General features: G+C 53.1%; 1 protein-coding gene across 4 annotated transcripts in view; it reads left to right on the top strand.

Annotated features, from left to right (window-relative positions):
• Myo7a (myosin VIIA) overlaps window positions 1-27,285 on the top strand; it is a 71,360-nt gene that overhangs the window by 25,208 nt on the left and 18,867 nt on the right. For all 4 annotated transcript variants that reach the window (XM_031387442.1, XM_031387443.1, XM_031387440.1 and 1 more), the window contains 23 exons: window positions 502-578; window positions 835-954; window positions 1,611-1,753; window positions 2,441-2,651; window positions 3,180-3,315; window positions 5,006-5,112; window positions 10,654-10,791; window positions 12,563-12,721; window positions 13,140-13,232; window positions 15,082-15,176; window positions 16,309-16,393; window positions 16,892-17,110; window positions 17,424-17,531; window positions 18,486-18,695; window positions 19,094-19,297; window positions 19,515-19,691; window positions 20,283-20,372; window positions 21,319-21,446; window positions 23,235-23,361; window positions 24,022-24,141; window positions 24,580-24,753; window positions 25,453-25,680; window positions 26,391-26,561. In XM_031387442.1, the coding sequence (XP_031243302.1) occupies window positions 502-578; window positions 835-954; window positions 1,611-1,753; window positions 2,441-2,651; window positions 3,180-3,315; window positions 5,006-5,112; window positions 10,654-10,791; window positions 12,563-12,721; window positions 13,140-13,232; window positions 15,082-15,176; window positions 16,309-16,393; window positions 16,892-17,110; window positions 17,424-17,531; window positions 18,486-18,695; window positions 19,094-19,297; window positions 19,515-19,691; window positions 20,283-20,372; window positions 21,319-21,446; window positions 23,235-23,361; window positions 24,022-24,141; window positions 24,580-24,753; window positions 25,453-25,680; window positions 26,391-26,561 (3,320 nt within the window). The remainder of the gene's footprint in view (window positions 1-501; window positions 579-834; window positions 955-1,610; window positions 1,754-2,440; window positions 2,652-3,179; window positions 3,316-5,005; window positions 5,113-10,653; window positions 10,792-12,562; window positions 12,722-13,139; window positions 13,233-15,081; window positions 15,177-16,308; window positions 16,394-16,891; window positions 17,111-17,423; window positions 17,532-18,485; window positions 18,696-19,093; window positions 19,298-19,514; window positions 19,692-20,282; window positions 20,373-21,318; window positions 21,447-23,234; window positions 23,362-24,021; window positions 24,142-24,579; window positions 24,754-25,452; window positions 25,681-26,390; window positions 26,562-27,285) is intronic.

Raw genomic sequence — 27,285 nt, 5'->3', positions numbered from 1 at the left:
GCATGGGTCCCAGACAGAACAGAAGGTCTTGGACGTTTATGCAGCGAATGAGTGTCCTCAGAACTAGAGAATCCTGGGCTAATAAGTCTAGAAAGATAAGGGGAAATAGGTACTTTGAGTAAAGAGATGATGTTAAAGGCGCTGAGGCCCAAGAGAAGGAGGTTTATTTGGTGAAAGAATAAGTTCACGTAGCTGTCCCCAAAGGTTCCATGGTTGCCACTGTGGACTATTGTGTAGAGGCTGAGAGGGAGCCACCAGAGAGTCTAGCTTGGGTGCCAGGCTCAGTGCCAGGTGCTGGCATTTAGGACCCATACTCTCATGGTGACCACAGACTGTTATGAGAACATCAATCAGATGTATACTGACCATGCTGATCTTACCCTCTGTGGGCAGGGCAGGCCACAGAATAGACATGAGAGTAGGCATGGCAGCCTGCTCTCCTCAGGGTCCCCCCTGCCCCTCTGCCTCCCCGTGTGACACCATGTCCCTTGCTGCCGGCAGCCCGTACATTTGAGAACTTGGATGCGTGTGAAGTCCTCTTTTCCCCATCGCTGGCCACGGCGGCTTCTCTGCTCGAGGTCAGTGCTAGCCTCTCCCACTCCGTCTGCCTCTCGGAGGGACATCTGGCTCATTGGGGCTGAGGTGGGGACCAGCTGTGGAGGCCTTGGGTGGGCGAGTTCTGTTCAGGGAGCAGTGTGGAGTCCTGGGCCGCAGTTCCTACAATGGGTGGTGCTTAGAGATCTGGACTGGGGCTCTGTGATATCTGGGAAGCCAAGCGGGGTCAAAGGGGACAGTCGGGCTGGGGCTGCGCCAACACCTGGGCGTTTGCTGTAGGTGAACCCCCCAGACTTGATGAGCTGCCTTACCAGCCGCACCATTATCACCCGCGGGGAGACAGTGTCCACCCCTCTCAGCAGGGAGCAGGCGCTGGATGTGCGAGATGCCTTTGTCAAGGTGGGTGAATGGGGTGGCCATCTGTTCTCTTTGCCTTGAGTTGTGGATGGACAGGTGCAAGATGTTTCCAAAGCGTGTCCTTGTTTGGCAGCCTATGGGCTAGAGTGCCCACTCAAGTTTCTGACTCTCTGATGCTCAGCTTCCCTCTGTCAGCATCTAAGCCCCAAGGCCAGGCATCCTAGAGGAGCTGGCTCTGTACTCCCCAGGGGCCCTGCTTTGTCCCCTCTGGCTTGCTTTGATCAGCTGTTCTCAGCCTGGGGCACCCTTTTAGATCTCATGGGGTGTGGCTGGTGGAAGACTCCCAGTCTTCATGTTTCTATGGCCATATACTTGCCATTCAAAAAGTCCCTAATCTGTACCCCTCCTGTGCCAGATTCTGGACCTTTTAGGTATACAGAGGATGGAGAGACAAGTAAGTGAAGATGCTGAACCCCAAGGTGACTCCTTCCCCGCCTCGGGGTCAAGAGAAGTTCTAAGGGAACGAATGAGTAGTTGCTAAGGCAGGAATGCATGTGCTGTAGCAGGGACAGCCCTGTGTAGACTTGGGGGCATTAACGCTACCTGTAAGGCTGGAGACCAGACCCAACGTGTCGAGGAATGGTGACTGCCACTCGGGGAGGGTCTGCCTTGCCCTGAGGCTGATGGGTACCTTTCAGGGCATCTATGGGCGGCTCTTTGTGTGGATTGTGGAGAAGATCAACGCAGCAATCTACAAGCCACCTTCCCTGGAAGTGAAGGACTCTCGACGGTCCATCGGTCTCCTGGACATCTTTGGGTTTGAGAACTTCACTGTGAACAGGTAACGTGGGGGACCCCATGCCTCTTCCCTTAAGCTGCACTCTCCTGCTTCCAAGAACAGCCTCAGGCTTGGGAAAGGTGACTTCGGTCATCCTGGAGAGCCTTTTCATGCCCAGCCAGCCCCAGGTGAGCTGAGGCCAGCCCAATTGGATACTGGGGAAGGTTTACACTGTCCTGGGTACTTGGAAGGTGGTCTCTGGTCTCTGAGCTTATGACCAGAGTCACTTCAATTTAAGTCAATTCAATTCTGGTAATGTAAAGTGTCCCAGAGTCCCAGAGACCACCGTACTGAATAGGAGAGTCAGGGCTGCTGCTTAGCTGGGCTGGCGTCTGGGCTGGCCCTCTGCTTGGACAGTGTTAGCCAAGGCCTCTCAGTGATAGTTTGGTATCTCTCTATGGCCCACCTTCCCAGTGTTCTGATATTTCCCTTATGTAGGGTCTGGTCACTAAAGGAAAGAGCCCTGAGCCTGGCTTCTAGCCTACCTCTCTAATCCTCAGTGACCTTGGGCATGCCCTTCGCCCTTGCCAGTCCCTAGAGTTGTCTTCAGCATAGGAGTTGGACTTGATAGTTCTACCCTAGCCCACGTGATGGGAGTCTTGTGTCAAGCCGTAGATATAGGCAGAGCTGGATCTGGGTGACAGGGCAGACGTTGGGTGTCACCTGTCCAAGGTCCTCTTCCCTCTGCAGCTTCGAGCAGCTCTGCATTAACTTTGCCAATGAGCACCTGCAGCAATTCTTCGTGCGGCACGTGTTCAAGCTGGAGCAGGAGGAGTACGATCTGGAGAGCATTGACTGGTTGCACATTGAGTTCACTGACAACCAGGAAGCACTGGACATGATTGCCAACCGGCCTATGAACGTCATCTCCCTCATCGATGAGGAGAGCAAGTTCCCCAAGGTGGGCACAGCAAGCCTCAGCTTTCCCATCTGCAACCTGGGAGAAGCAACGCGAGCCTGTTCTGGTGCTCTGGGCTGATTCTAGGGTGGTGTTGTGGTGAGCAAGGATTACCTGCTTTCCACTGGGCCCTGGGCCAAACCATCAAGATCTACACAGCTGCTTCAGGATAGATGCTAATGAGAGAATTTAGCTTGACCTGGGGAAGGAAACATAGTATTGCTCTCAGGGGAAACATTGAGATTAGAGAGTATTGTTATAGTGATCAGGCTAGCCTTTAACTCCTGGGCTCTAGATATCCTCCAGCCTTAGCCTTCCAATTATTTTAGTCATGAGAAACAGGTATCCTACTCTGGATTGTGCATTTAAGGTTATGTGGTTCACCCACCTCACAGATTGGCAGTGAGGCCAAGAGCTAGTATCGGAGTGTGATGGGGGTAGCTACTGAGAAAGTCCATGGAAGGGTGGGAGGATGTGGGTAGGAAGGCCCTGGAAGGCTGTGGCTTGGCAATAGCTGCTCTGTTCCCTCAGGGCACGGATGCCACCATGCTGCATAAGCTGAACTCACAGCACAAGCTCAATGCCAACTACGTGCCACCCAAGAACAGCCACGAGACCCAGTTTGGAATCAACCACTTTGCTGGCATTGTCTATTATGAGAGTCAAGGTACAAGTGGTGATGGGTGTCTGTTTCTGTCTGTACTCCAGCCTCTCTGTCCCTAGGTTAGGAGTGAGACCACAAGAGGCAGAGTTCAGAAAGGACAGAAGGGGCCACAGGAAGCATGCCATCCAGTGCTTTGCCTTTTACCTTATTTTTGTCTTAAAAACAAAACCTAGTAGAGCTTAGTAGACACAAAGTGGAGCCTAGAAACTTCTAGCAAGAAGACTAGCACATTGAAGTAGATGCTCAGGCCTCTTCCCTTCTCCCAAGAGCATGTGGCTATCCATTTAAAGCTGAAAACTAAGGGGGCTAGAGAGATGGCTCAGTAGTTAAGCACTCTTCCAAAGGACCTGAGCTCATGTTCCCAGAACATGTTAGCTGGCTCACAATTGCCTGTCACTCCAGCTCTAAGGGATCCAATGCCCTCTGTGGGCACCCACCCCTCCGTGTCACACATATCCAGAAGATAAATCTTGCTGGATATGGTACACTCGGAAAATAGAGACAGAGTAATCTCTGTGAGTTCTGGATCAGCCAGATTCACAGTCTGTTTTAAAAACAAATCTTAAAAAGAAAAGCTGGAAATTAGGCAGAGGGGTGGAAACCCAGCTTACCTCTCCTGCAGTTCTGCAATTCCTGCAGCGTTGCAGCTTTCCTGCAGAGAGCCTTGATGAGCCTCCCATCCAGCCAGGTGTGAAAGGCCAACTCCAAGTTGGCATTCACTGTGGGTATAATATACTGAGATCCTTCCTGCCCATCACCCTGAACGCTCCCACCCACGAGGCCCATTGCATTCAGAGCAACCTACAGCCATGGTCACGCTCTCACATGAACTGGTCAGAAATCCATGAGAGTATGCAGGACTTGATACAATGAAAGTACTACATTTGTCCTCTCAGACAAGGACACCAAAACCTTGAAAGGGACTTCATGTCCCATGTGTGGCTGGTATAGCCACACAGGGTCTAATAAGAGACCCTGCTGCTGTAATTTACCCTTCTATCACCACACCAGGTCCAGAGTCTGTACTCAGGGGTGGCCCAAGTCCTGTGTTTGGCTACGTTGCCACCCCTCAGACATCTTTAGCCTATGGACACCTCATCTCCTGCATCTTCCTATTTCCTTTGTCCCTGAGAATAGCAGCTTCCTCTAGGTTGGGACCAGGGTCCTGGGTTTGAGTGTTAGCGCTGCCATAGATTGCTGCTCTGGTGTCACTGAAATCACTCTCCTTTCTTGTCAGTTAGAGAAGATAGTTGGTGCCAGTTCCAGAACACAAGGAAGACTTGTAAAACACACTGTCCTGCCTAGTGGTGGGGTGGTGGTAGTCAGCTGCCCTATGGATGGATGGCTTATAGCATCAGTGTGTGGTCTCCCAGGTGATCCCTTCACAAGGACTCTGGCATCTGAGTTCAAAGGGCTCACCACGGCATAGGGATGACCCTGTTGGGAAGGTAGTCTCAGTCTCTTCTTGAGACAGAGACCTCCTGTGCTGCTTACTTAGGCTGTGAGTGGGGATGTGTGTTTGGGGGATGGCTCCTCATTTCCTCTGTCCTCTCCAGGCCCAGTGCCTGCACTGTGGAATGGGTGTGGGTAAGTGAGGTGAATTCTGAGGGTCCTTCTGGCTCAGATGTGGGTTTGGGAACCCTTGCTCAGTGGTGGTGGGGGGGGAGCTATGACCGCTCTTTGCTGCTCCCAGGCTTCCTGGAGAAGAACCGAGACACCCTGCACGGGGACATCATCCAGCTGGTCCACTCTTCCCGGAACAAGTTCGTAAAGCAGATTTTCCAGGCTGACGTTGCCATGGTAAGATTTTTGGATGCTTCTTTGAGCTGAAGGGGCCCTGAAAGCCAGGCCTGACTCTCTACTCCACCCTGAGTTTTGTCTAACCATGGAGCCTCTTGAATCCCAGAGAAGGGACAAGGGACAGTAGCTGGGCTCCAGAAGGGGAGGCCTGCGAGAGATGCTTCGTTCTGGTCCTCCTTTACCGGCCTGGGATATGACTTGGGTATGAAGCTCAGAGAAGGGCTATGTGGGAGGTCACTTGGGACTTTACCATAGAGGCCTACCTCTAGACAGTCTCAAGGGGAGACATAGGATTGTGTGGCAGATGGGCCACCCTGGACCCTGAGCTGATACAAAAGCAAGCCTACCCTGTCCCTCTGAAGGGCAGGTGGGTGTCAGTTGGAGTTTCTTGCTGTCCTGTATGGCTTTTATTCCATTCCTTTCTGTGTCCCTGTTTCTCAGGGCACAGGAGGGGGGAGCAGGGAGGGGGAACCACCATTCTCCCGGGCCTATGCAGGTGTCTGACCTGCTTGGGATGGTGGCCAACCTTGACCTCTACCCCAGGCCCTCCCGACCCAGTCTCAGTGGCTGTTTGGCTCTCACCCACTCCTCTTCTGCCTCACCTGCCTGTGGTTCCCCTTATAGTTTCTCTGTGGTTATTCATCCGGCACTGTCGGCCAGGCCGCGGCTTCCTCAAAGGTAAAAGCCCCAGTCTGGGGCCCAGGATGACTGTGGTGGGAGAGCTCACCCTCATGGGGCTGACTCCAAGGGAGAGAGGGCTGGATTTTTCTGTCTTTTGTGGAGTGTTTTGGTTTTTTTGGGAGGGGGTTGTGGAGTGGTTTTTGGAGTGGTTTTTGGTTTTTGAGTTGTGTGTGCTGCATTAACCTCAGTTTCTTAAAGGGGAAACTGAGGCCTACAAGAAGAAAGTTGAAGAAGGTTCTAAGCCTTTTTCTGCCCCACCCCTATTATCGTACCTGCTTCTATGCCCACAGGCCTTAAAGACTCAGTGGGGACTCTGATGGCACACTTAAGTGTAGGTACAGGTGGTCTTCTGTTTTGTGGATGGGACTGAGGTCAAGGAGGGGCTTCATTTACCCTAATGACACATTCTCTGGGGAGAATGGCTGCTCTGATCCCAACCTTCAGGTCTTGGCTGCTGTGGCACTTCCCATTCCAAAGGAGCTGGAGGCCCACCTCCTCTTTGCTTCCTGCTTCCAAATTTGTTGTCTCCTCTCTGCCAAGTGCTAACCACACACATATTTGACCTGTTCCTGGGCCCTCCCAGGACCTTAGGATAGACCCAACACCCTGGGTGTTAAGGGGAGGAGTAAATACCAAGCCTGTCTAGATAGGGACTATCTTCCCTCCTGTGAAGGATGCCTCTGGTCCCTGTACCCATAACATACACACACACACACACACACACACATGCGCGCGCACACGCACACACCACATTCTTTCCTGGCTGTGATACATATAGACACTTTAGTAGTGATTGACTGTGACCTTTGACAAGTCCCTTCAGTGTGCTGGGACAGGTTCCAATCCTGATGTGACTCAATCTGTCATCAAAATGGGTCACATGGCCCTGGGCTGCCCTGGGGCAGCAGATAAGAGTCTGTGAATGTGCAGTCTCTCTCTCTCTCTCTCTCTCTCTCTCTCTCTCTCTATCTCTCTCTCTCTGTCTCTGTCTCTGTGTATGTGTATGGAGGCCAGAGGACCACCTCAGATATTGCTCCGCAGGAGCCATACCCACCCCCTTTTTTGAGACAAGTTTCCTCCCTGACCCAGAGCTCACCATGTAGGGTAGGCTGGCTGGCCAGTGAGTAACAGTTCTGTTCTGCCTGCCCTGTCCCCCAGCACTGGATTACAAGTGGGCACCACCAAACTTAGCTTTTTTTAGGGTTTGGGGGAACTGAATTCAGCTCTCCATGCCTACAAGGTAATAGCTCTACCAACATCCCCAGTCTAAGAAGGATCTACAGCTGCTGGAAACCTGGCTGCTTTCTTGTAGGAATTGCTCTAGGACAGTGTCTTAGCTACAGCTCTTCCCTTGGGGTGGAAACCTACAGTGCATGCATACAGGAACCTAAGCCCTCTGCTTGGGCAGGTCCCTCACTCCCGAGCTTTCATCCTTTGACTCTTGAGCCTGCTGCCCCAGGGCAGTTCAGGGCATCATGACCTGCCCTGACCTACAGACACAGGGATCCGTGAAGCAGAGGTAGGCCTTCTTTCCTGGCATGGATTGTACCTGGATGAATGTCTCATCGCGGCCATGTCCACGGGACAGCTACTCACTTCCGCCTGCAATGTGCCTGCTCATTGGCAGACACTGACACCATGGTGATATCTGCCTTCCGTCAGACCCTTTCTGTGCCCATTTCACACTGGCCTTTGAACTTTTTTGGCTTCAGTCTTTGCCTCATCCCTGAACATGCACAGATGACCCAGGAATCAGTAATTACCAGGAAGGATGCTTTCCCTGAATAACAGAACCAGATGAGGACCCTGATGGCTAAGGCAGGGAAAGCAAATCCCATATACACCTTCACTTACTCCACCACTTACTCATTCAATCTACAAATGCTTATTGCGTGCCTTGCATAGGCCACATACTGTCCAAGTCCCAGGACACAGCAGCAAACAAATGGAAACCAAACCAAACCAAACTCCGTACTTAGTCTAGTGTTCCAGCAGAGGAGCAGTGAAGAGATACAGTAAATTAATAAAACATGCCGTGTTTGGAGTGGGGCATGGAGAAGGATGAGGCGGGGAGTCGGTGATAGACTCTGTGATTGTTCATGAGGCACAGGATGGGCATTACTGGACAATTGGTAGGAACGTGAAAACACTACCCTCCTCCACAAGGCAGGCTTTGCAAGGAGAGGGATGAGCATGTGCAAAAGTTCCAAGTGTGCTCCAGGCAGAACCAGGAGGCTGGAGTACAAACACATGTTGGGGGCCAGAGGCTCCTGGACTAGATTCTGGGGCTGTCATGGATCCTTGTAGGGACGCTGGCTTTCCAAGAAGTGAACTGGTGTCACTGGATGATTTTGAGTGGGGAGGGATGTGGCTGATTTCCTTCCCCGGGCCCCAGCTGCTTTGTGAATGGGGTTGTAGAGTGCCTGACATGGTGGCAGGGCAGGGGCCCAGTACAAAGGCTACAGTGGGAAAAGGAGCGAGCTAGGCTGAGGCTGGACCCAGCCACGGGAACTGTGAGTGGCATCAGATTCTGGGAAGGACCTGATGACTTGTCCCATACCAGAGAAGGGTCATGAGGATAGGTCCTAAGGATTTGGCTTGCACAGCTGGAAGGGGGACAGTCTGTGCCCCATGGAGGACACCAGGAAGCTGTGCAACCGTACCCCAGGTGACCAAGGTATTGATGCACATAGGCCCTGGTGACATAGCAGTGAGTGAGGCAGACCTGTCCTCATGAGGCCCCAACAGGGAGGACAGACAGAAGGAAACAGATTGAAGATGACAGGATCTTGAAGGGTGTGTGCCCTGTCCGGTGTCGTGTGTGTTCTCATTGTCTATGTCCTGTGGCACATAGTGAACATGCTATGTGTGTGTGATGCATGTGCATGTAGGGGTGTGTGCTGTAAGGGAGGTGTGTCGTGTGCTCTTCCTTCATGTGTGCGTGTCATGTATATGCATGAGTGCTACCTAGTGTGCTTGCTGTGTGTCAATGCATGCATGCACAGAGTATGCATGCCACATGTACTTTATCGTATATGTTCAGAAAGTGTGCTGAGTGTTGTGTTCGTGCCATGTTTGTGTCGCACATATGCATTTAGTATGCATTTATTCTGGATGGCACACGTGCTGTGTGTGAATTATATGCACTGCCATGTGAGGTATGCATTTTGTGATTTGTGTGGCATATGCATGCCTGGTGTGGACAAGTCATGTCTGCTATATGCGGTGCAAGCTGTCTGTGCGCTATACGTGTGCATATGGATGTATGTGTTATGTACAGCATGTATAGTGTCTGCATGCTCGGGTGTCACCTGTGTATATAATACTATATGATGTGTGTGTCGTGTGCATGTGGGTATGTATGTATGCTCTGTGTGTACACAGGAGTGTGTCCACGCTGAGATGTGTGCACTGGGTGGTTGTACGCTATGTGCATATGGTGTGTGCTGTATATGCTCTGTTTTGAACTACACGCTCGGTATGTATGTGCTGTTGCTGAACCAAGAGTCCTGATGAGGCAGGACAAATATTAACCTAGATCCCCTGAACGAAAATTTGAATGTTCTTCAACGGAACTTAAGAAGAAAAATACTTCTTGTTTCAGAACCAAAACATTTGCTTTCCTACAGGGTTGATTAGAAGGTATAGCATAGCGCCTGAATTTAATGCGGGTTAGGCACCTCTACCTCCCAAATACCCCATACATGTGCCTCTGCACTCCAGAGTTAAAAATAGTTTATTTTATATGTATGTGTGTGTGCGCCCGAATGTATATAAGTGCAGCACAGGTATGCAGGGCTCCTCAGAGGTCAGCAGAGGGCGCCAGATCCCCTGGAGCTGGACTTAGAGGGTGTGAGCTGCCCGTGTCCTCTGCAAGAGCAGGAAGCGTTCCTCTCTGTTCAGCCATCTCTCCACCAGCTTCCTGCACCCCACACTTCTGATGCTAAAGGAGAGGACTGGATTATAGCTCTAAAAACGTAAGATCTTACAGCAAAATCAAGTTTACTAGTGAGTTCTCACATAAAAATGACCAGGAAAACAGTATAAGGTGGTACCGCGTTCTTTCTAATCTGAGTTCTGCAATGTCCCAGAAGGCTCATTTCCTGTTTGCTTGACCTCAAGCTCTTCCCGAATTCCCTTTCTCCCTGTTATTTCCCAATGTTCTGAGAAGACAACATAAAGGCAGGGGGTGCAGAGGGCCTGGGTGGCTCACACAGCAGCTGGGAGCACAGCAGCTGGGAGCACAGCAACCTGCCTTAGCAGGATTATCCAGGTCACTCACACTGCTCCAGCCTGCCCACTGATTCTTAAAGCAGAGCAGGGGAGGTCATGAGCTATGTTGTCACCTCCAGGCTCTCAGGGAGTGCAGTTCCCAGGGACCCCGGGTGGCCACTTGTTGCACTTGGACTCTCCACCTGTCCCATCAGGCAGGTAGATGGCAATGTTTTTGCTTAGGAAACAATGGAGGCTCAGCACCCTTTAGTGGTCAGCCTAGGCTGTATATGGAGTTTGAATTTAGGTTTACCTAACTCCTGTCACTAAGATGACCTCAGTATCCGAGGACACCAAGTCTGAACCCTTCATTTACACAGAGAGGAACTGCTGCTGGCCCAGAGTCTCCTGGCTAATGGTGGGGGGTCTGGAGGGACACTATTGGAGGGGTCCTAGGGAGCTCTCTGTAGTGGCTGTCTGAGGTCCAAGTTCCAGCCCAGACCAGGGGTGTCACGGGAGATCCCCAACTACCCATATACTAACCATGATGACCTTCCCGGTACTTTCCTCCCTCCTGAACGGCTGCTGGAGGGTGGGAGGGGGAAGGCATGGCCCCTCCCATCACTGTCTGTCTGTCCCCCGCCACAGGGTGCCGAGACCAGGAAGCGTTCGCCTACACTCAGCAGCCAGTTCAAGCGGTCTCTGGAGCTGCTGATGCGCACACTGGGCGCCTGCCAGCCCTTCTTTGTGCGTTGCATCAAACCCAATGAGTTCAAGAAGCCCATGGTGAGCCTCGGAGGGGATGTGGTGGGCAGGGGTGGAGGGTGGGAATGGAGGGGGCAAGATGGATGGGGCAGGTGGGCAATGGGAAGCCTTGTTCTCTCTGGGGACTAGAGGGCTTGTCAAGTTGCTGGGGGCATAGGGGCTCCACAGTCATGTTAATGCTGGCTTTGCTGTCTCCCAGCTGAATGGTTTGTATGTAAGTCAGACACTGCCCTGTGCCCCAGTATCCTTGAGATTGAAAACTCACAGCCGCCTCCTCCCCAGAGACGTGCTTGATGATTGTAGGGTACCTGTTAAGTGCTTAGTAAATACAAGTGTGGCTCATGCTGGCTCCTCCTTTGAAAGCTCCCCCCACCCTCAGTTCAATGCCCACCTCCTTCAGGAAGTCCTTCTGGACTCCTTTGCCTGAAGGTCCCTCTTCTTTTTTTTTTTTTTTAACCATTAGTGGCAGCATTTGTTGGCCTTTCCATACACTGGGTAGAGTCCTTTTCAGCATGTTGCCTGTGAGGAAGTGACAGTTGTCACATGGGGGCTCAGGGATTGAGGCCACTCAAGTGCCACAGGCTGCCTGGCTGCTAGCTTTCTGTTTCAGTGCAGGCCCTGGAAGTGTTGTTTATCCAAAAGAGGGGAGAGGTCTGGGGGAAGCTGGGTGTGGGGCTTAGGGAGGGAAGGAAGGCAGGGGAAAGTGGCCCAGAGGGAGAGGAAATGGGCTGCGGAAGCTGACCTTCCGCACGCGCTGTCCCCGCCAGGAAACCGTTTCCCAGAGTGGGTGAGTCCCGTCCTCTTCAGGCCTCAGATCCTACTCGGGAGCAGGGCAGCAGGATGACAGGGCCGGGCACTAGCTCCCTGGGACCTTTTCCCAGTCCAGGCCTCCTCCTTTGCAGTGGCTTGTCTCCCTCCCCCGCCTCTCAACACCCTTCCTCACACTGAGGATAGTGTCATTCCTGCTCTTCTTTTGTGATAAGGTCTTGCTGGGTAGCCCTGCCTAGACCTTGCTGTGCAGATTAGCTCACGGGGACCTCTCTGCCTCTGCCTCTTGATTGCTGGGATCAAGCATGGCCAACCCAGCGCGTGATGTTATTCTTAAAGTAAATCCTGCCCCATGTCTCTCTGCTGCAAACCTTCCCTGACTCCAACCACCCTTGGGACAAAGCCCAGACTCCTAGCCTGGCCTCAGAAGGCCGCTGGGCCTGCTTTCTGCATTTGCAGTCCATCTGAACTCAGGGTGTAGTCCTGCCCTGGAGCCGTCACAGCGGCTACTGTGAGCCGGTTATAATACAGTGCCTCTTCCTTCCTTAAGACACTACAGCCAGCCCTGGGGAGTTGGTTTTGCATGGAGGCCCTTAAAGGCAGCCTGGGGTTGTGTAGAGTACCTCTCCTGGCAGCTCCACCGCATCCTGGCCTAGGCTTTTCTGCTCCCTCCATGTTCCCCCCAGCAGGGTGTGCACTTTAAAGCTCCTGCCCCTCCCCACCTGGTTGCCCTCCTCCAGCCTTGGAAGACCCTTCCCTAATATCCATGAAACCTCCTGTGTCTCCCAGTGTACAAGGACCTGTGTCTTCTCTGCGATCTGATCCTATAGCACACGGTTGTCCATCTGCAGGTCCCCACTTCCTGCTGCCATGTGGGTTTGACCAGCAGACCTGGCCTCCTACCTGGCTTTGCTCCTAGGAGGCCTCAACTTCTGTGTGTTTCTGTCTGTGCTGCTCAGAAACGGGGCAGGGCCTGCATCCCAGTAGTGGCCTTGCCGTGACACCTTTGGTTCTGGCCCGGCAGCTCTTCGACCGGCACCTGTGTGTACGCCAGCTGCGGTATTCGGGCATGATGGAGACGATCCGCATCCGCCATGCAGGCTACCCTATTCGTTACAGCTTTGTGGAGTTTGTGGAGCGATACCGGGTGCTGCTGCCGGGAGTGAAGCCAGCATACAAGCAGGTACAAAGCCGGGTCCACCACCAGGGCAGAGGACCCCAGTTTTATGTGTGACAGTGGCTGGAGCTTGACATCTACTTTGATCACATCAGGACCTGCTGCAGGGTAGAAGGACACCCTTGAAGGTTGCTATGGTGTTTGTCATCTAGGTGGCTTGAGGAGAAAACAGATGTTACAGAAGGCAGGGCCAGGCTGGGTCAGTCAGACAGACCTGTCTCTCAGTCTTGAGGAGGACTCTCTGTGTTCCTTAGCGGCTGGTTGGACAGTGAGTTCTGTGTGCCAGGCCTCTCAGTGTCTCCCTGCTAGTGGTGTGGGCCAGCATCCGAGAGATGAAGAGGTGGGCAAAGAAAGGGCTGTGTCCAATATCTCTCCTTCAAGGGGGCCTTTCCATATACTGTCAATACCCTTGCCTTCTGCCCAGGGCGACCTCCGAGGGACATGCCAACGCATGGCTGAGGCTGTGCTGGGCCCACACGATGACTGGCAGATTGGCAAAACCAAGATCTTCCTGAAGGTGAGCACAGCCTGTCCTGGCTGCCATGGCTCCATCGTGTCCAGAGGCCTCCATGCATGGGGTGTTTCTGAGGGGGCTACAGGGTTTCTTGGTGTGTGTGTGTCTGTGTGTGTGTTTGTGTGTGTGTGTGTGTGTGTGTGTGTGTGTGTGTGTGCGCGCGCGCGCGCACACGCGCATTAGAGATAACTCATGGGGCCAGGCACTGACTCCAGGTTAGAGCTTGGACGACCAAATAGGCTGTCTCGTCAGACCCATGCCAGGTATTCATTCAAATCCTGTGGGGGATGTGGTGTTCAACCTGGGGGCTTCGGACAAGTTACTGAACATTCTGCCTTCTCTTCTGTCTGTGACAAGCTGGGCCTGTGATGGTCTAGAATGGGCCTCAGGTCCCTTGTGGTTTTCCGCAAGCAGGGTCATGAGGGTCAGCTGTGTACTGTCCTCAATGGTTCTGTCTCAGCATCTGGGTACAGCAGTTAGGGTTCCTGGCTCCCACAGCCTCCTAGGAAGCGGTGGGCAGGAGCAAGAAACTGGGCCCTGAGCACTCATGGCCCTGGAGAGCAGCTGCACAGAGACAGTGTGGGCTTCCTCATTTCCATTTCCTCTGTCCTGGTGACAGAGCAGGGTCCCTCCTCTGTGGGGGCAGGGCTGGACACAGAACATCAGGGAGAAGAAAGGGGAGGAAGCAGCCTTTAGTGGGGTCTGGTTAGGGGTCTATCTCACTCCTCTTGGTGTGGGCTCTGAGTCAGCCCCTGCATCTCCTCTGCAGAAACAAGGGTTTCAGCGTTGGGAAAGATGTTTGCATTCTCTCCATTTCCTTAGCGGCTGGTTGGACAGTGAGTTCTGTGTGCCAGGCCTCTCAGTGTCTCCCTGCTAGTGGTGTGGGGTAGAAAGTCCTGTGCTTGATTCACAGGTTCAGAGAAGAGTGAGGGACTGAAGTCAAGCTAGGGATTGCAGGGAGCAGGCTACTGACCTGGTATATCAAGTGCCAGGCATGTGATAGTATAGAAAGCAAGTGAGATGGGGATGGCACCAAGCACCAGAAGACTCACAGGGTCCCACTGTTCTCACACTCGCCCATCTGTACTCTTTAGGAATACTTCTAAGAGCCCACGTGTCCCAACATTCATCCATCCCCCATTCATCCATCCACCCATCTACCCATTCATCTGCCACTGAGAAGGCCATGATGAGCTTCTGAATCTCACCTGTGTCCGTAATTATTAGACAGGTTTCTGCCTGTTTTTCTGTGGCTCTGACAAACTACCCTGCACTATGCCTACCCACAGAACACTCCATACACACACACACACACACACACACACACAGACACACACACACACACACACACACACACATAATGAACAGGCAAAGTTTCATGTTTCATCTAACTGGGGGGAGGCCTGGACTTGGAAATGAGGAGGGGAAGGGCTGGAGATGTCAGTGGGGCCTGGAGTGGTCTTGAGTGTCAGGTTGGTGCATATGCTATCGGGTATGTGTGGAAGGTCATAAAAAGGTTGTCCAACTGCATGTGAAAGAGAGGGTCATAGGGGGACTGATGGACACCAGGGGACTCCTGGTAGGGAGTCTGCTACCAAGATCCTAGATAGAAAAGTAACAGTGTCCAGGGCTGAGATGATGGCAGGGGAAGCCAGGAAGTGACATTATTGTGTCACTCCCCAATCTCCAATCCCCAGGCTTTTGGCTAAAGGAGGTCACTACACAGGCCTCCAGCAAGGTTGGGAGTCTGAATGTACATAGAGCCCTAAGCCTGCCTTATGAAGGAAGGCTGGCTCTATCTGGATTGAATAGGTGGTCCTGGGGGATACTGCTCAGGAGGTCTGTCTTTCAGGACCACCATGACATGTTGCTGGAGGTGGAGCGGGACAAGGCCATCACAGACAGAGTCATCCTCCTCCAGAAGGTCATCCGGGGCTTCAAAGACAGGTCTGTGTCAACAGCTTCTGCTCTCTCAGCTCCCCCAATGGGAACGTGCTTGGCTCACCTCCGCTCTCCCACGTGAACACCAGAATCAAACACGCATACCAATGATACCCACACAGAAACCACCACACATGTGCATAACATGCACACAAGATCACTGAGGAACACAGGTACAAGGTTCATGCATATCTGCCATGTCACAGTCGTTTGCCCTTCCCACACACATGGAGACAAGAGGTATGTTTTACAGACATTCTGCTCATCTAGACAGGACTGGGGATTTTATCAGCTACAAGGAGCAGCTCATAGTCTAAATTAAGGATGTGCATACACCTGTGATAGCTCACATAGAGCAAGACCAACTCTAGAGTGTGCTTCAAGAACCAGAGAAACCCACAGACTGGCTTGCCCTTCATCTGGTCCTTCCCTGTGTCTCCCCATTACCTGTGAGTCCGCCAGCCTCTTCCTCGATGCCTGCTCTTCCTCCAGTGTTTCTCCATGGTCCACACTGCCCACCCCCATCCCATCCATCCTCCAGTTGGCTCTCAGCCTTGTTTTTCCGTGCATCCAGCCTGGAGGCCCTGGAGTGTTGGCTTGTGCCATTACATATCCATCTTTCCCTCCTGTGTTTTCTAATTCTTAGCAGATCCCCGCTGTTGCTGTGTGGTCTCTGTCCCCATCAAACCAGAGGTGACTGTGGTATCTGAGAAACAGCCTACTGTGTACAGGGGAACAGCCCTGGACTCCTTAGAGGCAGACAGTGCCAGGGGCTCTAGTTCCAGCCTCCCAGGTCTTAGCTTCCTCAGCTACAAAGTGAAGGAGTTGGACAATGTAAAGCTCCCCCTTTGGAGTTATTTCATTATCGATCTGGTCACACACTCACCCACCCAACAAGAGTCTTTCTTATTTCTGCCTTAAAGATTTCTTGTGATAAGGCTGCCAGGCAGGAAGGACAGACACGGGCTTTGCTTCTCATTTCTCCCAGATGGCAGCACTGTGGTACAGAGGTTCTATGCCTTGCCCGAGATCACACAGCTTGGAGATCACAGGGCCCCAGGTGGCACACCTGGGGCCCTGCCTGGCTCTGGCCACCAGCTGTCTGCTCTGGAATCACCCATCCCTGTCTCCCTTTCAGGTCCAACTTCCTGAGATTGAAGAGTGCCGCCACACTGATCCAGAGGCATTGGCGGGGCCACCACTGTAGAAAAAACTATGAGCTGGTGAGTCCCTTCCCCAGTCCCAACCCCTGATTCTGTTAGCCAGACTGTGGAGGCAGGCAGTGTTACCTTGGCAGCAGGACTTAACCTGCATCCTGACGATGCCCCAGCCGTACCTTACCTTCAGCCAAAGCCCTGGTCTAGCTCTAGAGGCTCACCCCATGTTTTGTGAGCTATTTTTCTTGGCATATTTTGGTGAGTTAAAGCATGAGAGTGAGACTTTGGAATGATCCAAGATAGACCTGGTCACATGCAATGTGTAGAACATCTGAACTTGGATTAGAGAAATGAGAAGAAAGGACACTGGTTAGTTGCAGCTGAAATTTCTGGAAGGATGTAGGTCTCGATGAGGGACACTGTTTGAATGACATAGATGGTATCTTGGTGGGTCCAGTCTGATGGAGGGTCCAGTCTGATAGAGGCTTGAGCACTGGGTGTTGCTGCAGGCCTCATTCATCTTGGCAGGAGCTCAAGTCTGAGCAGGGATTGCTGTCCTTGCAGATTCGTCTTGGTTTCCTGCGGTTGCAGGCCCTGTACCGCTCCCGGATGCTGCACAAGAAGTACCGCTTGGCCAGACAGCGCATAATAGAGTTCCAGGCCCGCTGCCGGGCCTACCTAGTGCGCAAGGCCTTCCGCCACCGCCTCTGGGCTGTGATCACAGTGCAGGCCTATGCCCGAGGCATGATTGCCCGCCGCCTACACAGGCGCCTCCGGGTTGAGGTGAGAGGGTTTGTGAGCCCCAAGAGTGGGTGGTGTCTAAGTGTGTGCTACCCCACGAAAGTGTCTCCCGACCCCTGCCTGGTGCTGGTTGAGGAAGCCAAAGCCAGAAGAGAGCCTTGGCATTGCCTGCAGGAATGGACTGAGGCCCAGGTCCCTTGTGAATTTTAAGGACACATCTGGCACATCTGGACTGGCTCTGGGATCCGATGAGCCCCGATCCATTGTGACCAGGGCTCCAACTCCAACTTTCAGAGCTTGGGGGAGATAGAGGTGGGGTGAGGCAGAGCTGTGATGAGGCTGCTCCTTTCCTCAGTACCGGCGGCGCCTCGAGGCAGAGAGGATGCGGCTGGCAGAGGAGGAGAAGCTCCGAAAGGAGATGAGCGCCAAGAAGGCTAAGGAGGAGGCGGAGCGCAAGCATCAGGTCAGCCAGACCTCTGCGCTCTCCTGGGTAGCTGCTCTACAGTCTGGTTCCTGGCTTTCCTCCATCGCTGGCTGCTTGTCACCTGTGCCTGCGATCTTCCTCCCTCCTCCTGGGAGATACTTCTTCCTCGTGCCCTCAGCACACAGCCGCTGAATTCTCACGCAGGGTTTGGGCTGTGTCCGCGGTACCTTCCTGGTTAGTGGTGACACTCAGAGCAAAAGCCTGACAAGGGAGTGACTAGGGTCACTCAGCCTGACACAAGGCTGTCAACCACAAATGCCACCAAACACTGAAGTGTGGTTCATCTAAAAGCCATGGCTAAAATTGTGGGATGCATACAATATTATGTCGACTTAGCTGCAGAGGGGCAGGATGTAAGGTACCCTGGCATAATGGTTATACTGATTACATGCTATCAGATGACATTTGAAAACATAACTCAAGCAATTAAAGCATTATTAATATTGGTTTTATTTATCATCATCATCATCATCATCATCATCATCATCATCATCACCAGCAGCAAGTGGCACCACCACCACCATCATTATCCCCATCATTATTTTGCCTTTTAAATGTGGCTCACATTAATCTTTTGGTCAGCTCTAGCACAGTTCCCAGTTCCACGGCCCAAGACTTCATGGTTTTTGTGGCCTGAAAACAGGGGAGGGAATGGGAAGGGGAGGATATGGAGTCAGGGGAGGGTATGGAGGCAGGGGTAAGCAGGGAAAAGAGAGTACTAGAGGAGGTGTCCTCCTGTGGTCCAGGGATGCTAGACATCTGTCTGTCCTAGATGTGGGCTACAAGCACAGTGAGCCCACCCCTGTGTCAGAGCCCTAGAGCCCTAGGGCTGCGGCTGCTGCTTCTGGTCCCTCCTGGGCTCCCTGAAGACAGCTGTTTTTCTGAAGCTATGTTGCTGGGTGCTGACTTACTTCTGCATCCCTCCAACCTCAGGAGCGCCTGGCCCAGCTAGCCCGTGAGGATGCAGAGCGGGAGCTGAAGGAGAAGGAGGAGGCTCGGCGGAAGAAGGAGCTGCTGGAGCAGATGGAGAAGGCCCGCCAAGAGCCCATCAACCACTCAGATATGGTGGACAAGATGTTTGGCTTCCTGGGCACTTCAGGCAGCCTGCCAGGCCAGGAGGGTCAGGCGCCTAGTGGCTTTGAGGTATCAGGACTTTGGGGCGGGACTTCCTGAGGCACCCCAGTGCCTTCTCTCTCTCCTCTCACATCCTTTGCCCTGATATAGAAGGCAGGGGTGACTGACTGGGTGAAGGACTATGGGTCTCAGATCCCATCCAGCCTCTGCCTGCCACGTGACCTTGATCCACCTGCTACCCCTCTCTGAAGCCATTCTCAAACTTTTATCCATTGTCCTTGAGGATCCCCTATGTGCTGGGCTCTGCTTGGACAGTGGAGAGAAGCAGCAGAGGCCTTGCCTTCTGGGAGGAGGGGCTGGCTCTGTGGGGGCTGGGGGGAACAGCAGCCAGTGTTGCCTCTGTTCTGGCCCTGCTGGCTGCAGCGCCCAGCCTAACACTTCAGACACAACCCCTCTGTGCCCATCAGGACCTGGAGCGAGGACGGAGGGAAATGGTGGAAGAGGATGTTGATGCTGCCCTGCCCCTGCCTGATGAGGATGAAGAGGACCTTTCTGAGTACAAGTTCGCCAAATTTGCTGCCACCTACTTCCAGGGCACGACCACACACTCTTACACCCGGAGGCCTCTCAAGCAGCCACTGCTCTACCATGATGATGAGGGTGACCAGCTGGTAAGGCTGTCTGCAGCTGGGTCATGGCTCGCAGGGCTGGGCTGGGGTGGTGGGTGCTGCTCTTGTCAAGTCAAGGTCGGGCTTTGGTTCAGCCCCCAACCTAGGGTCAGACCACATTTGCATCTATTTCTCCAGCTTCCTCTCCAAGGCTGTCTCTATGGTTTGAGCCACTTCCCCCATCCTCCCTGGATTTCTTACATGTGTGCTCCATCCTCAGGCGGCACTGGCTGTCTGGATCACCATCCTCCGGTTCATGGGGGACCTCCCAGAGCCTAAGTACCACACAGCCATGAGCGACGGCAGTGAGAAGATCCCTGTGATGACTAAGATCTACGAGACCCTAGGCAAGAAGACTTACAAGAAGGAGCTGCAGGCCCTGCAGGGCGAGGGCGAGGTGAGGCCACAGGGCCCCCAACTGATAACTGTCTTGGGCTAGTGGGGATGATGTCAGCATACCAGGCTCAGGTAATCAGCAGAAAGCATTCTATGGTCTAGCTGTCTCTGCCTCATCCTCACCTCAACCCCCTGCCACTCTCTGTCCACTTGTGGGGATAATGTGTGATCAGTTGCTAGCTGTAAAGTTCTCATCATAACTGAGGGGCCACACTGCAGATCAGACAGACTTTGCCATGGGAGCCACCTCTAGGGACACCTTACGGGGAGGCCTCAGACAGTAACTAGGATTTTCTGAGTGTCGGCAGGGGTGAGGGTAGAGGGTGGCCTTGTGGCCTGCACCTAGTGAGCATCCATGTGGAAATTACACACACACACACACACACACTCACGCACACACACACACGCTCATGCACACACACACGCTCATGCACACACACATGCTCGCACACACACATGCTCACACACACACATGCTCACACACACACATGCTCATGCACACGCACACATACTCTCACACACACACACACACATGCACACACACCCCATAGCCCCACTGCCCAGAGGTCTCATCCCTGCATCTGTTACACAGACCCAGCTCCCCGAGGGGCAGAAGAAGACCAGTGTGAGACACAAGTTGGTACACTTGACACTGAAGAAGAAGTCCAAACTCACAGAAGAGGTAAGGGCAGAGCCCTGGCCCTGTAGGGCTTCCTTAGGCAGCCAGGCTGCAGCACAGCTGAGCTGGGGGCCCTGGGAATGGGAGCAAGAGGAAAAGTGGACGATGCTTCTCTCTTCTGCACAGCGCAGCACTGGAGCAACCACCAGACAGAAGTGTATGGAAATGCTTGGGGTTGGGGGCTTCCCAGGGTAGGGAAAAGAATGGGGAGGGGCCAAGCACGCACATGAAAAGGAAAATTCTTCTAGCTGATTCGAATGTCATGCATTTCATCCCAGGACCTCTCAGCCTGGGAGCAGACTTCTCTGTAGTCTTTTTGAATACTGGCACCACCACCCATCAGTCCATCTCTCACCTCCTGAGACTGCCAAGGCCTTGCACACAGGGCTGTCTAGGCTGGTGGGGACTGGGGCAGACAGGCTTGGGTTCAGGTGCTAGGAGGCCCTTGCATGGCCTTTTTGGTCTATGATGGAGTGTGTCTTGCTGCATTTGAGTGCAACGTGGGGCTGCTTCTGTGGTTGCATGAGGCCAGGAGGGAGACACACATCAATTGAGAACCAAGGGTGGCCATGTCAGGGCCAGGGGCCTTGATAAGTAGGTGGTTGTGAACCAGGCTGTACTTTGGTGCAGTAGGTGTGAGATGGGGGGCCTCACTCAGAGTCAGGGATGGGACACATCCTGGCTGAAAGGCTTTCCCTTGGGTGGGACTGAGGTACAGAGGGCCAAGCCGGTGGCATCAGGCTGGTGCTCCCAGCCATGTGGTCTAGTTATTAGTCTTTAAGGATGGAGTAATGACAAGCTCAGGGGCCATCCATGCGCCTATCTACTCTCTGCAGTGGCTGGCAGGAACAGCACCCCATCTGTGACGCTCCCTGCTCCCTGTGGGGAGCCTAGCAGGTGCAGCACCCCAGCCTCACCTGTTTGGCTTAAGCTTGTGTCCTTGTCCTAGGTGACCAAGAGGCTGCATGATGGGGAATCCATGGTGCAGGGCAACAGCATGCTGGAGGATCGGCCCACCTCAAATCTAGAGAAGCTGCACTTTATCATCGGCAATGGCATCCTGCGGCCTGCACTGAGGTCAGTACCCAAGGGGCTGTGGGTTGCTGTGGCTGGGCTTCTCAAGGCAGTGGGTGATGGCGCCACGGATTAAGCAAAAATGCCCGTGCTATCTCTGTTGCTGGCTAGTCACATGACCCTAACCTATCTCCTTCATCCCTCTCTGCCTTATCTGGAAAGGTGGAATGAGAATAGTGCCCACGTCTGAGATCTGAGGGAAGGCAGAGTTTTGAGACAGTGAATGGAGCGAGCAGACTGTCACCTGTAGCTAATGGTTATCATGGCTCCACTTGAGCTTTCTGGTTTAAATCCACTACTGCTGGCTCACCTTCAGTGCAGCTGGCCCAGGCCAATGGCGAGGTCACTCGATGCCTAGAGATCCTGCTTTTGTTTCCATCCCTGGGTCAGGAGAAACCTCTACCAATGGCCTGGGTGTTGGTGAGTTGGTGGGAAGACTTTGGAGTCGCCTATATAAATTGATAGTTAACCCAGCCAGATGTGGGGGGACCTGGGTTTCTCAGGGAACTGGCTTACCATATGACCATAGGTAAAGACTTAGGATCCCAAAAACTTGTGTTTATATTGGGAGTGGGGACAAGAGACAAGTTCCATCTTCTTGATGGGGAAACTGAGGCCCAGCATGAGGAAGAGACTTTCCAGGGGTTATTTGACCTTCCAACCATACCTACCCGTCAGCCTCAACTCCCTCCATTCCTCTTCAAGGCCACTTGAGTCACTTGAGCCAGAGACCACCCAGGGCCACTAGGGGCAAGAGGTGGCCACCAGATTATCTGTCTGCCACATCTGAAGTAGACTGTTCAGGAATCTTGTGCCAGGAGCCCCAGGCCAAAGAAGGCTAGAAAGTAGACTCGAGAGGGACCATGGCTAACCTCCCTTCTCTGGCTTAGCCACTGCCACCTTCTGTTAGTTCAGTGGGGCTAGGTCAGAGACTCAGGCACAGGATCCCCACTGGTCTGTGGTAAGATGGGACCTCGATGAGCCATGCCAGCTTCACTTACAGGCCTGATTGTTGCTGTGAGGGATGCCTGCCTGCTTTGAATATTTCAAGTGGCCCTTGTTCTATGAAATGATTTGGGTCATGGGCAAGAAGTGTGAACGTGCATGTGTTATCTTCTCATGATAAAAAGGTGGCAACTTGAAATTTTGTTGGTTCATGAACTCTCCAAATTGAGAAGTTACTGAATTAGACAGTCCTGCTTCTTACCTGGCACTGTCCTCAGAGAAGCATTGTGTGTGTGAGTGTGTGTGTGTGTGTGTGTGTGTGTGTGTGTGTGTCCTGGGGGGTAAGCCCTTTTGGAGCTCCCAAGACAGAGAAAATGATGTTAAGAGAAAATGTTTTCCGCTTAGTGCAAAGTAATCCATTCACAAACTGGAGAGATGTGTTCCAGTTCCTGAGTCCCTGCTCACTGGCCCTGGCACCCTCCCAGGTGCCTGGTTTGTTTCTGTCATGACAGTCACTATTACAGAAACTGTCCCTGACTGTGGGGTCCCTTACTCAGGCTATATATGGTTGACCCGGGGCTAGGCAGGGTGGATAGCAGAGCCTGTGACCTTTGAACTTGTATTAGGATATAGGTCACTTTGTGGATGCTGGACCCCATCAGGAGCTTTGGCTTTATTTCTGGGCCATACTTTATTCCTAGTGACCCCCAAATCTAAAGCAAGACCCTGCTCAGCTTCTTTATCTAGCCTGTCTCTGTCTCCTGGGAAGCCTTGGGCTGGCTGGCCAGAAGAGCTGTGGTGTAGAGGGGTGATTGGGTGTCACTTCGAGGTATTGTCCTCACTTAGGGATGAGATTTACTGCCAGATCAGCAAGCAGCTCACACACAACCCATCCAAGAGCAGCTATGCCAGGGGCTGGATCCTTGTGTCTCTCTGCGTGGGCTGCTTTGCTCCCTCTGAGAAGTTTGTTAAGGTAAGGAAGATGGTCTGGGATGGAAAGGGTGCAGGGCCCCTCTATGCTGGGACACAGCATGTATGTGGCGTGTGCTTTCTGGTGCTCCACAAATATTCCTCATGTGGGATTCTGGGACTTCTTGAGTTTTGGAATGTGAGTTCTGGGACTTCTTGAGGGACAGAGCCCCTCCCGGGTCCTTGAAGGTCTCACACATGCCCAGCCCCTTCCTCCCAGGTCCCCTTTGCCCAGGTGACCAGCACTTGGCTTTGCCAGTATCATTCTATAGAGGTCAAGTGTGATCAGGATATGTACTGAACAACCTGAACATGTATCTTGGGGCAGGCACTTGGATATCACTCTGTGCCAGGCTCTGGGTACTAGTTGGGTGCCATGAGGGTGTGGGAAGTGGGGGAGACCATATGGGGCCCTGAAAGGTAGCAGCAGCTGCAGTAGAGAGGACAGAGATAGAATGTGAGGGTAAGGCAGGGGGTGAAGCTGAGGAGATTGACCGTCTGGTCTTGCTGCCAAGCTGCAGTGCATGCTCTTGATCTAGGGGTAGTGGGAGTAGGCCTAGAAGAGGGGGCTGTAGGTGGTCCTGCTGTAGCCTGGAGGGACCTCAGGCTGCTGCAGCAGCTAGAGTGGAGACTGCCTCGCTGAGACTGAGTTCCCTGTCTGCAGTACCTGCGGAACTTCATCCACGGGGGCCCACCCGGCTATGCCCCCTACTGTGAGGAGCGCCTGAGAAGGACCTTTGTCAATGGGACTCGAACACAGCCACCCAGCTGGCTGGAGCTGCAGGTTGGCAAGGCTCACACGGCATGCTTGTGGGAACGTGATCTCTAGTGTCTCAGAAGCACCCTTTCATGTCAGATTGCAGGGCTCCCTGTAATCTCTAATTGCCCTAGAAGCACCCCTTCATGTTAGATTGCAGGGCTCCTTGGGTTCTGAAATTTCAGCCTCCCCCCACCCCCCAGAATATGAAAGTCTCAAGTGTCATTGGCCCTTTCTGTCTGTCTTATGCCCATGGGACATAGTCAAAGCCATGCTGCTGCAGCGGTTTCCTCCTAGGCTTGGGGCCCTGGCACAAGTCATCTAAATGTCCCCTCAGGGTGTATACCTGTGACAGTTCCAGGCGGTCCCAGTGGGATGCTGGTAGTAGGGGGTCAGCTCCTGTCCCCTAGACAGCCAGAGCATAGAGAGAGTGAAGAGACCACAGACCCTCTTGGTCACTTTCAGGCCACCAAATCCAAGAAGCCCATCATGTTGCCTGTGACCTTCATGGATGGGACCACTAAGACCTTGTTAACAGATTCTGCAACCACAGCCAAGGAGCTGTGCAATGCTCTGGCTGACAAGATCTCACTCAAGGATCGCTTTGGCTTCTCCCTCTACATCGCCCTGTTCGATAAGGTATGGTAGGCCAGCCCAGCCTAGTGCTGCCACCTGCTGGCTGAGGTGTTCGCATGCATGTGAGTCACAAGCTATGGGAAACAGGCTCTACAGAAAAGGTGTCAAGCTCTCTGGCACCCGGGTACCCCACAATCAGAGGTCCAGAGCTCTTTCCAACCATGGGTGCCCAGGGGAAAGCCCTTCTCTTCCTGCTTAGAAAAGAGGGGCAGACCACTCCACTCTCCAGGGTCACATCTGTTGTTGTGATGTATAGAAGTCTGCTCAGCCACTAGTCTGCCCTTTCCACATCTTTTCCAGCAGTGTGGGTCCTGGCATGGGCACAGGTCTTTTCTGCTGAGCTAGGCCTGGAATTTTCTCTGGCTCTGACTCATGGACTTCGCACTTGGTCACAGTTTGCCTGGATCTTCCCTCATGAATTGGCCCCTCCAGCATCCCTTAACAGCATCCCTTGCTCTGAGAAAAAAAAAAAAGGACTCCCACATACACATGCCTTGAAAGGCAGTCACTGCATGCTACAAGCTAGCTCGGAGCCTGTCCCTGGGATCAACCTTCAGGGGACCTAGGACAGAATTCTGCCTCCTCTGAGCCTCAGGGCTCTATCTGTGCTCATACAGTTGTCACAGTGGGTGACCCTTTGAAGTCCTTCTTTGATCCTGTCCTGCCTTTCTTCCCACTGTGCCATCTCTCCTCTGCTCACAGGTGTCCTCCCTGGGCAGTGGCAGTGACCATGTCATGGATGCCATCTCCCAGTGTGAGCAGTATGCCAAGGAGCAGGGTGCCCAGGAGCGCAACGCTCCATGGAGGCTCTTCTTTAGAAAGGAGGTCTTCACACCTTGGCACAACCCCTCAGAGGACAATGTGGCCACCAACCTCATCTACCAGCAGGTGGTGCGAGGAGTCAAGTTTGGGGAGTACAGGTGTGAGAAAGTAAGTGGGGTGCGTGAGCCAAAAGAGGCCATGGCCACAAGCTAAAGGCTGTTGTCAGATGGTGCCGACACCAGCTGGGTGGCAGTTAGACATTTCCTGGGTTTCTTTTGGATTCATTGCTACTTAACCGCACATGAGCTGTGTGCAGTGGATGCTCAGAAAGCTATCCTGATTCCCCACGGGAAGGGGGTCCATGCACTCTGCAGTGCATGTGCATGATACCTGTAGGAGCTGATGAACATATTTGTCTGGTTCTTAGTCTAGGAACTTCTCTGAAGGAGAAGATCTGATCATGTAGATCAGGATTTGTAGGTGTATCTCAGTTTACCTCTTTTTGGGGGACAGAATTGAGGGTCTTATTTTTGAAGATAATGGTCCAGTGTCCAAGACAGGACTGCCAGCCCACATGGCTTTCAGGCAACACTGAACCCAGCTGTCTGACCACCACCAAATAGGCCACCTGCTCTCTTTTGCTCAGTGTATGTGCCCCTGGACAGAAGCCAGTCTGAGCTGGTGCCAAGGGGACCAGGCACAGGGCAAGAGCATGGCTGTGGGCTTAGGGATCTTGTGATTGCTCTGTAAAGAGAAGGGAGAAGAGAACACAGGGTCCTGAGGATCAGGGTCCCCAAGCTACAGGAGGCACAGCTGGGAGGGGGCTGGGCTGGCAGGGCATCCCCAGGGGTGGTGATGATGCTGTGTGTCATCCTCAGGAGGATGACCTGGCCGAGCTGGCCTCTCAGCAGTACTTTGTGGACTATGGTTCTGAGATGATTCTGGAGCGTCTGCTGAGCCTGGTACCCACTTACATTCCTGACCGTGAGATCACACCGCTGAAGAATCTGGAGAAGTGGGCCCAGCTGGCTATTGCTGCCCACAAGAAGGTAGGAAGAGGGAGGGCTCAGCGTGATGGTGCCCAGCATCCAAGGCATCACAGCTGGCACCTGACTTCTTCTGCCTGACAGTTGCTGGGAACCAGGGCCTCCTGCCCCCAACCCCTTCCCCATCCCCCACCACGGACATCATTCATATATATTTCTATCACTTTCTCTGAGCTGGTTGTCTGACACACAGAAGGCTCAAAGCTGGTCCAGTGGTCTATTGAGGGATCCCTGGGGTCATGGATGTTGAGGGTGAACCTTCCTGTTGATAATGATGCTGTGCTTTCTGAGTGACCACTCAGGACTGATAATGGGAGTTGTCTGGGAAATGTACCCTCGTTTTTCCTAAGAACTCCAGTACCTTCCTACTTGGGAACTCTGGGTACAGTCTCCTTTTGAAGTCCCAGGTCGTGACCTAATATAGGAGCTAAGGAGCCTGTGAAGCAACATCTGGGTGGAGGTGGTTCTGAGGGATCAAAGCGCCTCTTTCCTCCAAGGCCATGCCATGTCAGAGCAGGCTAGGCCTAACTCAGTTACAGGAGGCTCCTATAGATAGTGCCTCATACCCTCCAGATAAGGCTGGTACACACCTAGGGTCCTGTGGTACCTTCCACACATCTTTCACCTTCTCTGGATAGCTCCCTATAGACCCACCTGGTTCTGCATGCCCCCTTCAAGGGTTTCCTCCAGGCCTAGCCCTCTCTTCCCTAGAGTATTTCTTTCCTGC

The sequence above is a fragment of the Mastomys coucha genome, unplaced genomic scaffold (genome assembly GCF_008632895.1).
Source record: "Mastomys coucha isolate ucsf_1 unplaced genomic scaffold, UCSF_Mcou_1 pScaffold21, whole genome shotgun sequence".
Taxonomy (NCBI): Eukaryota; Metazoa; Chordata; class Mammalia; order Rodentia; family Muridae; genus Mastomys; species Mastomys coucha.
The sequence above is the reverse complement of the archived record's forward strand: the minus strand, read 5'-3'. Positions and strand labels throughout refer to the sequence as shown.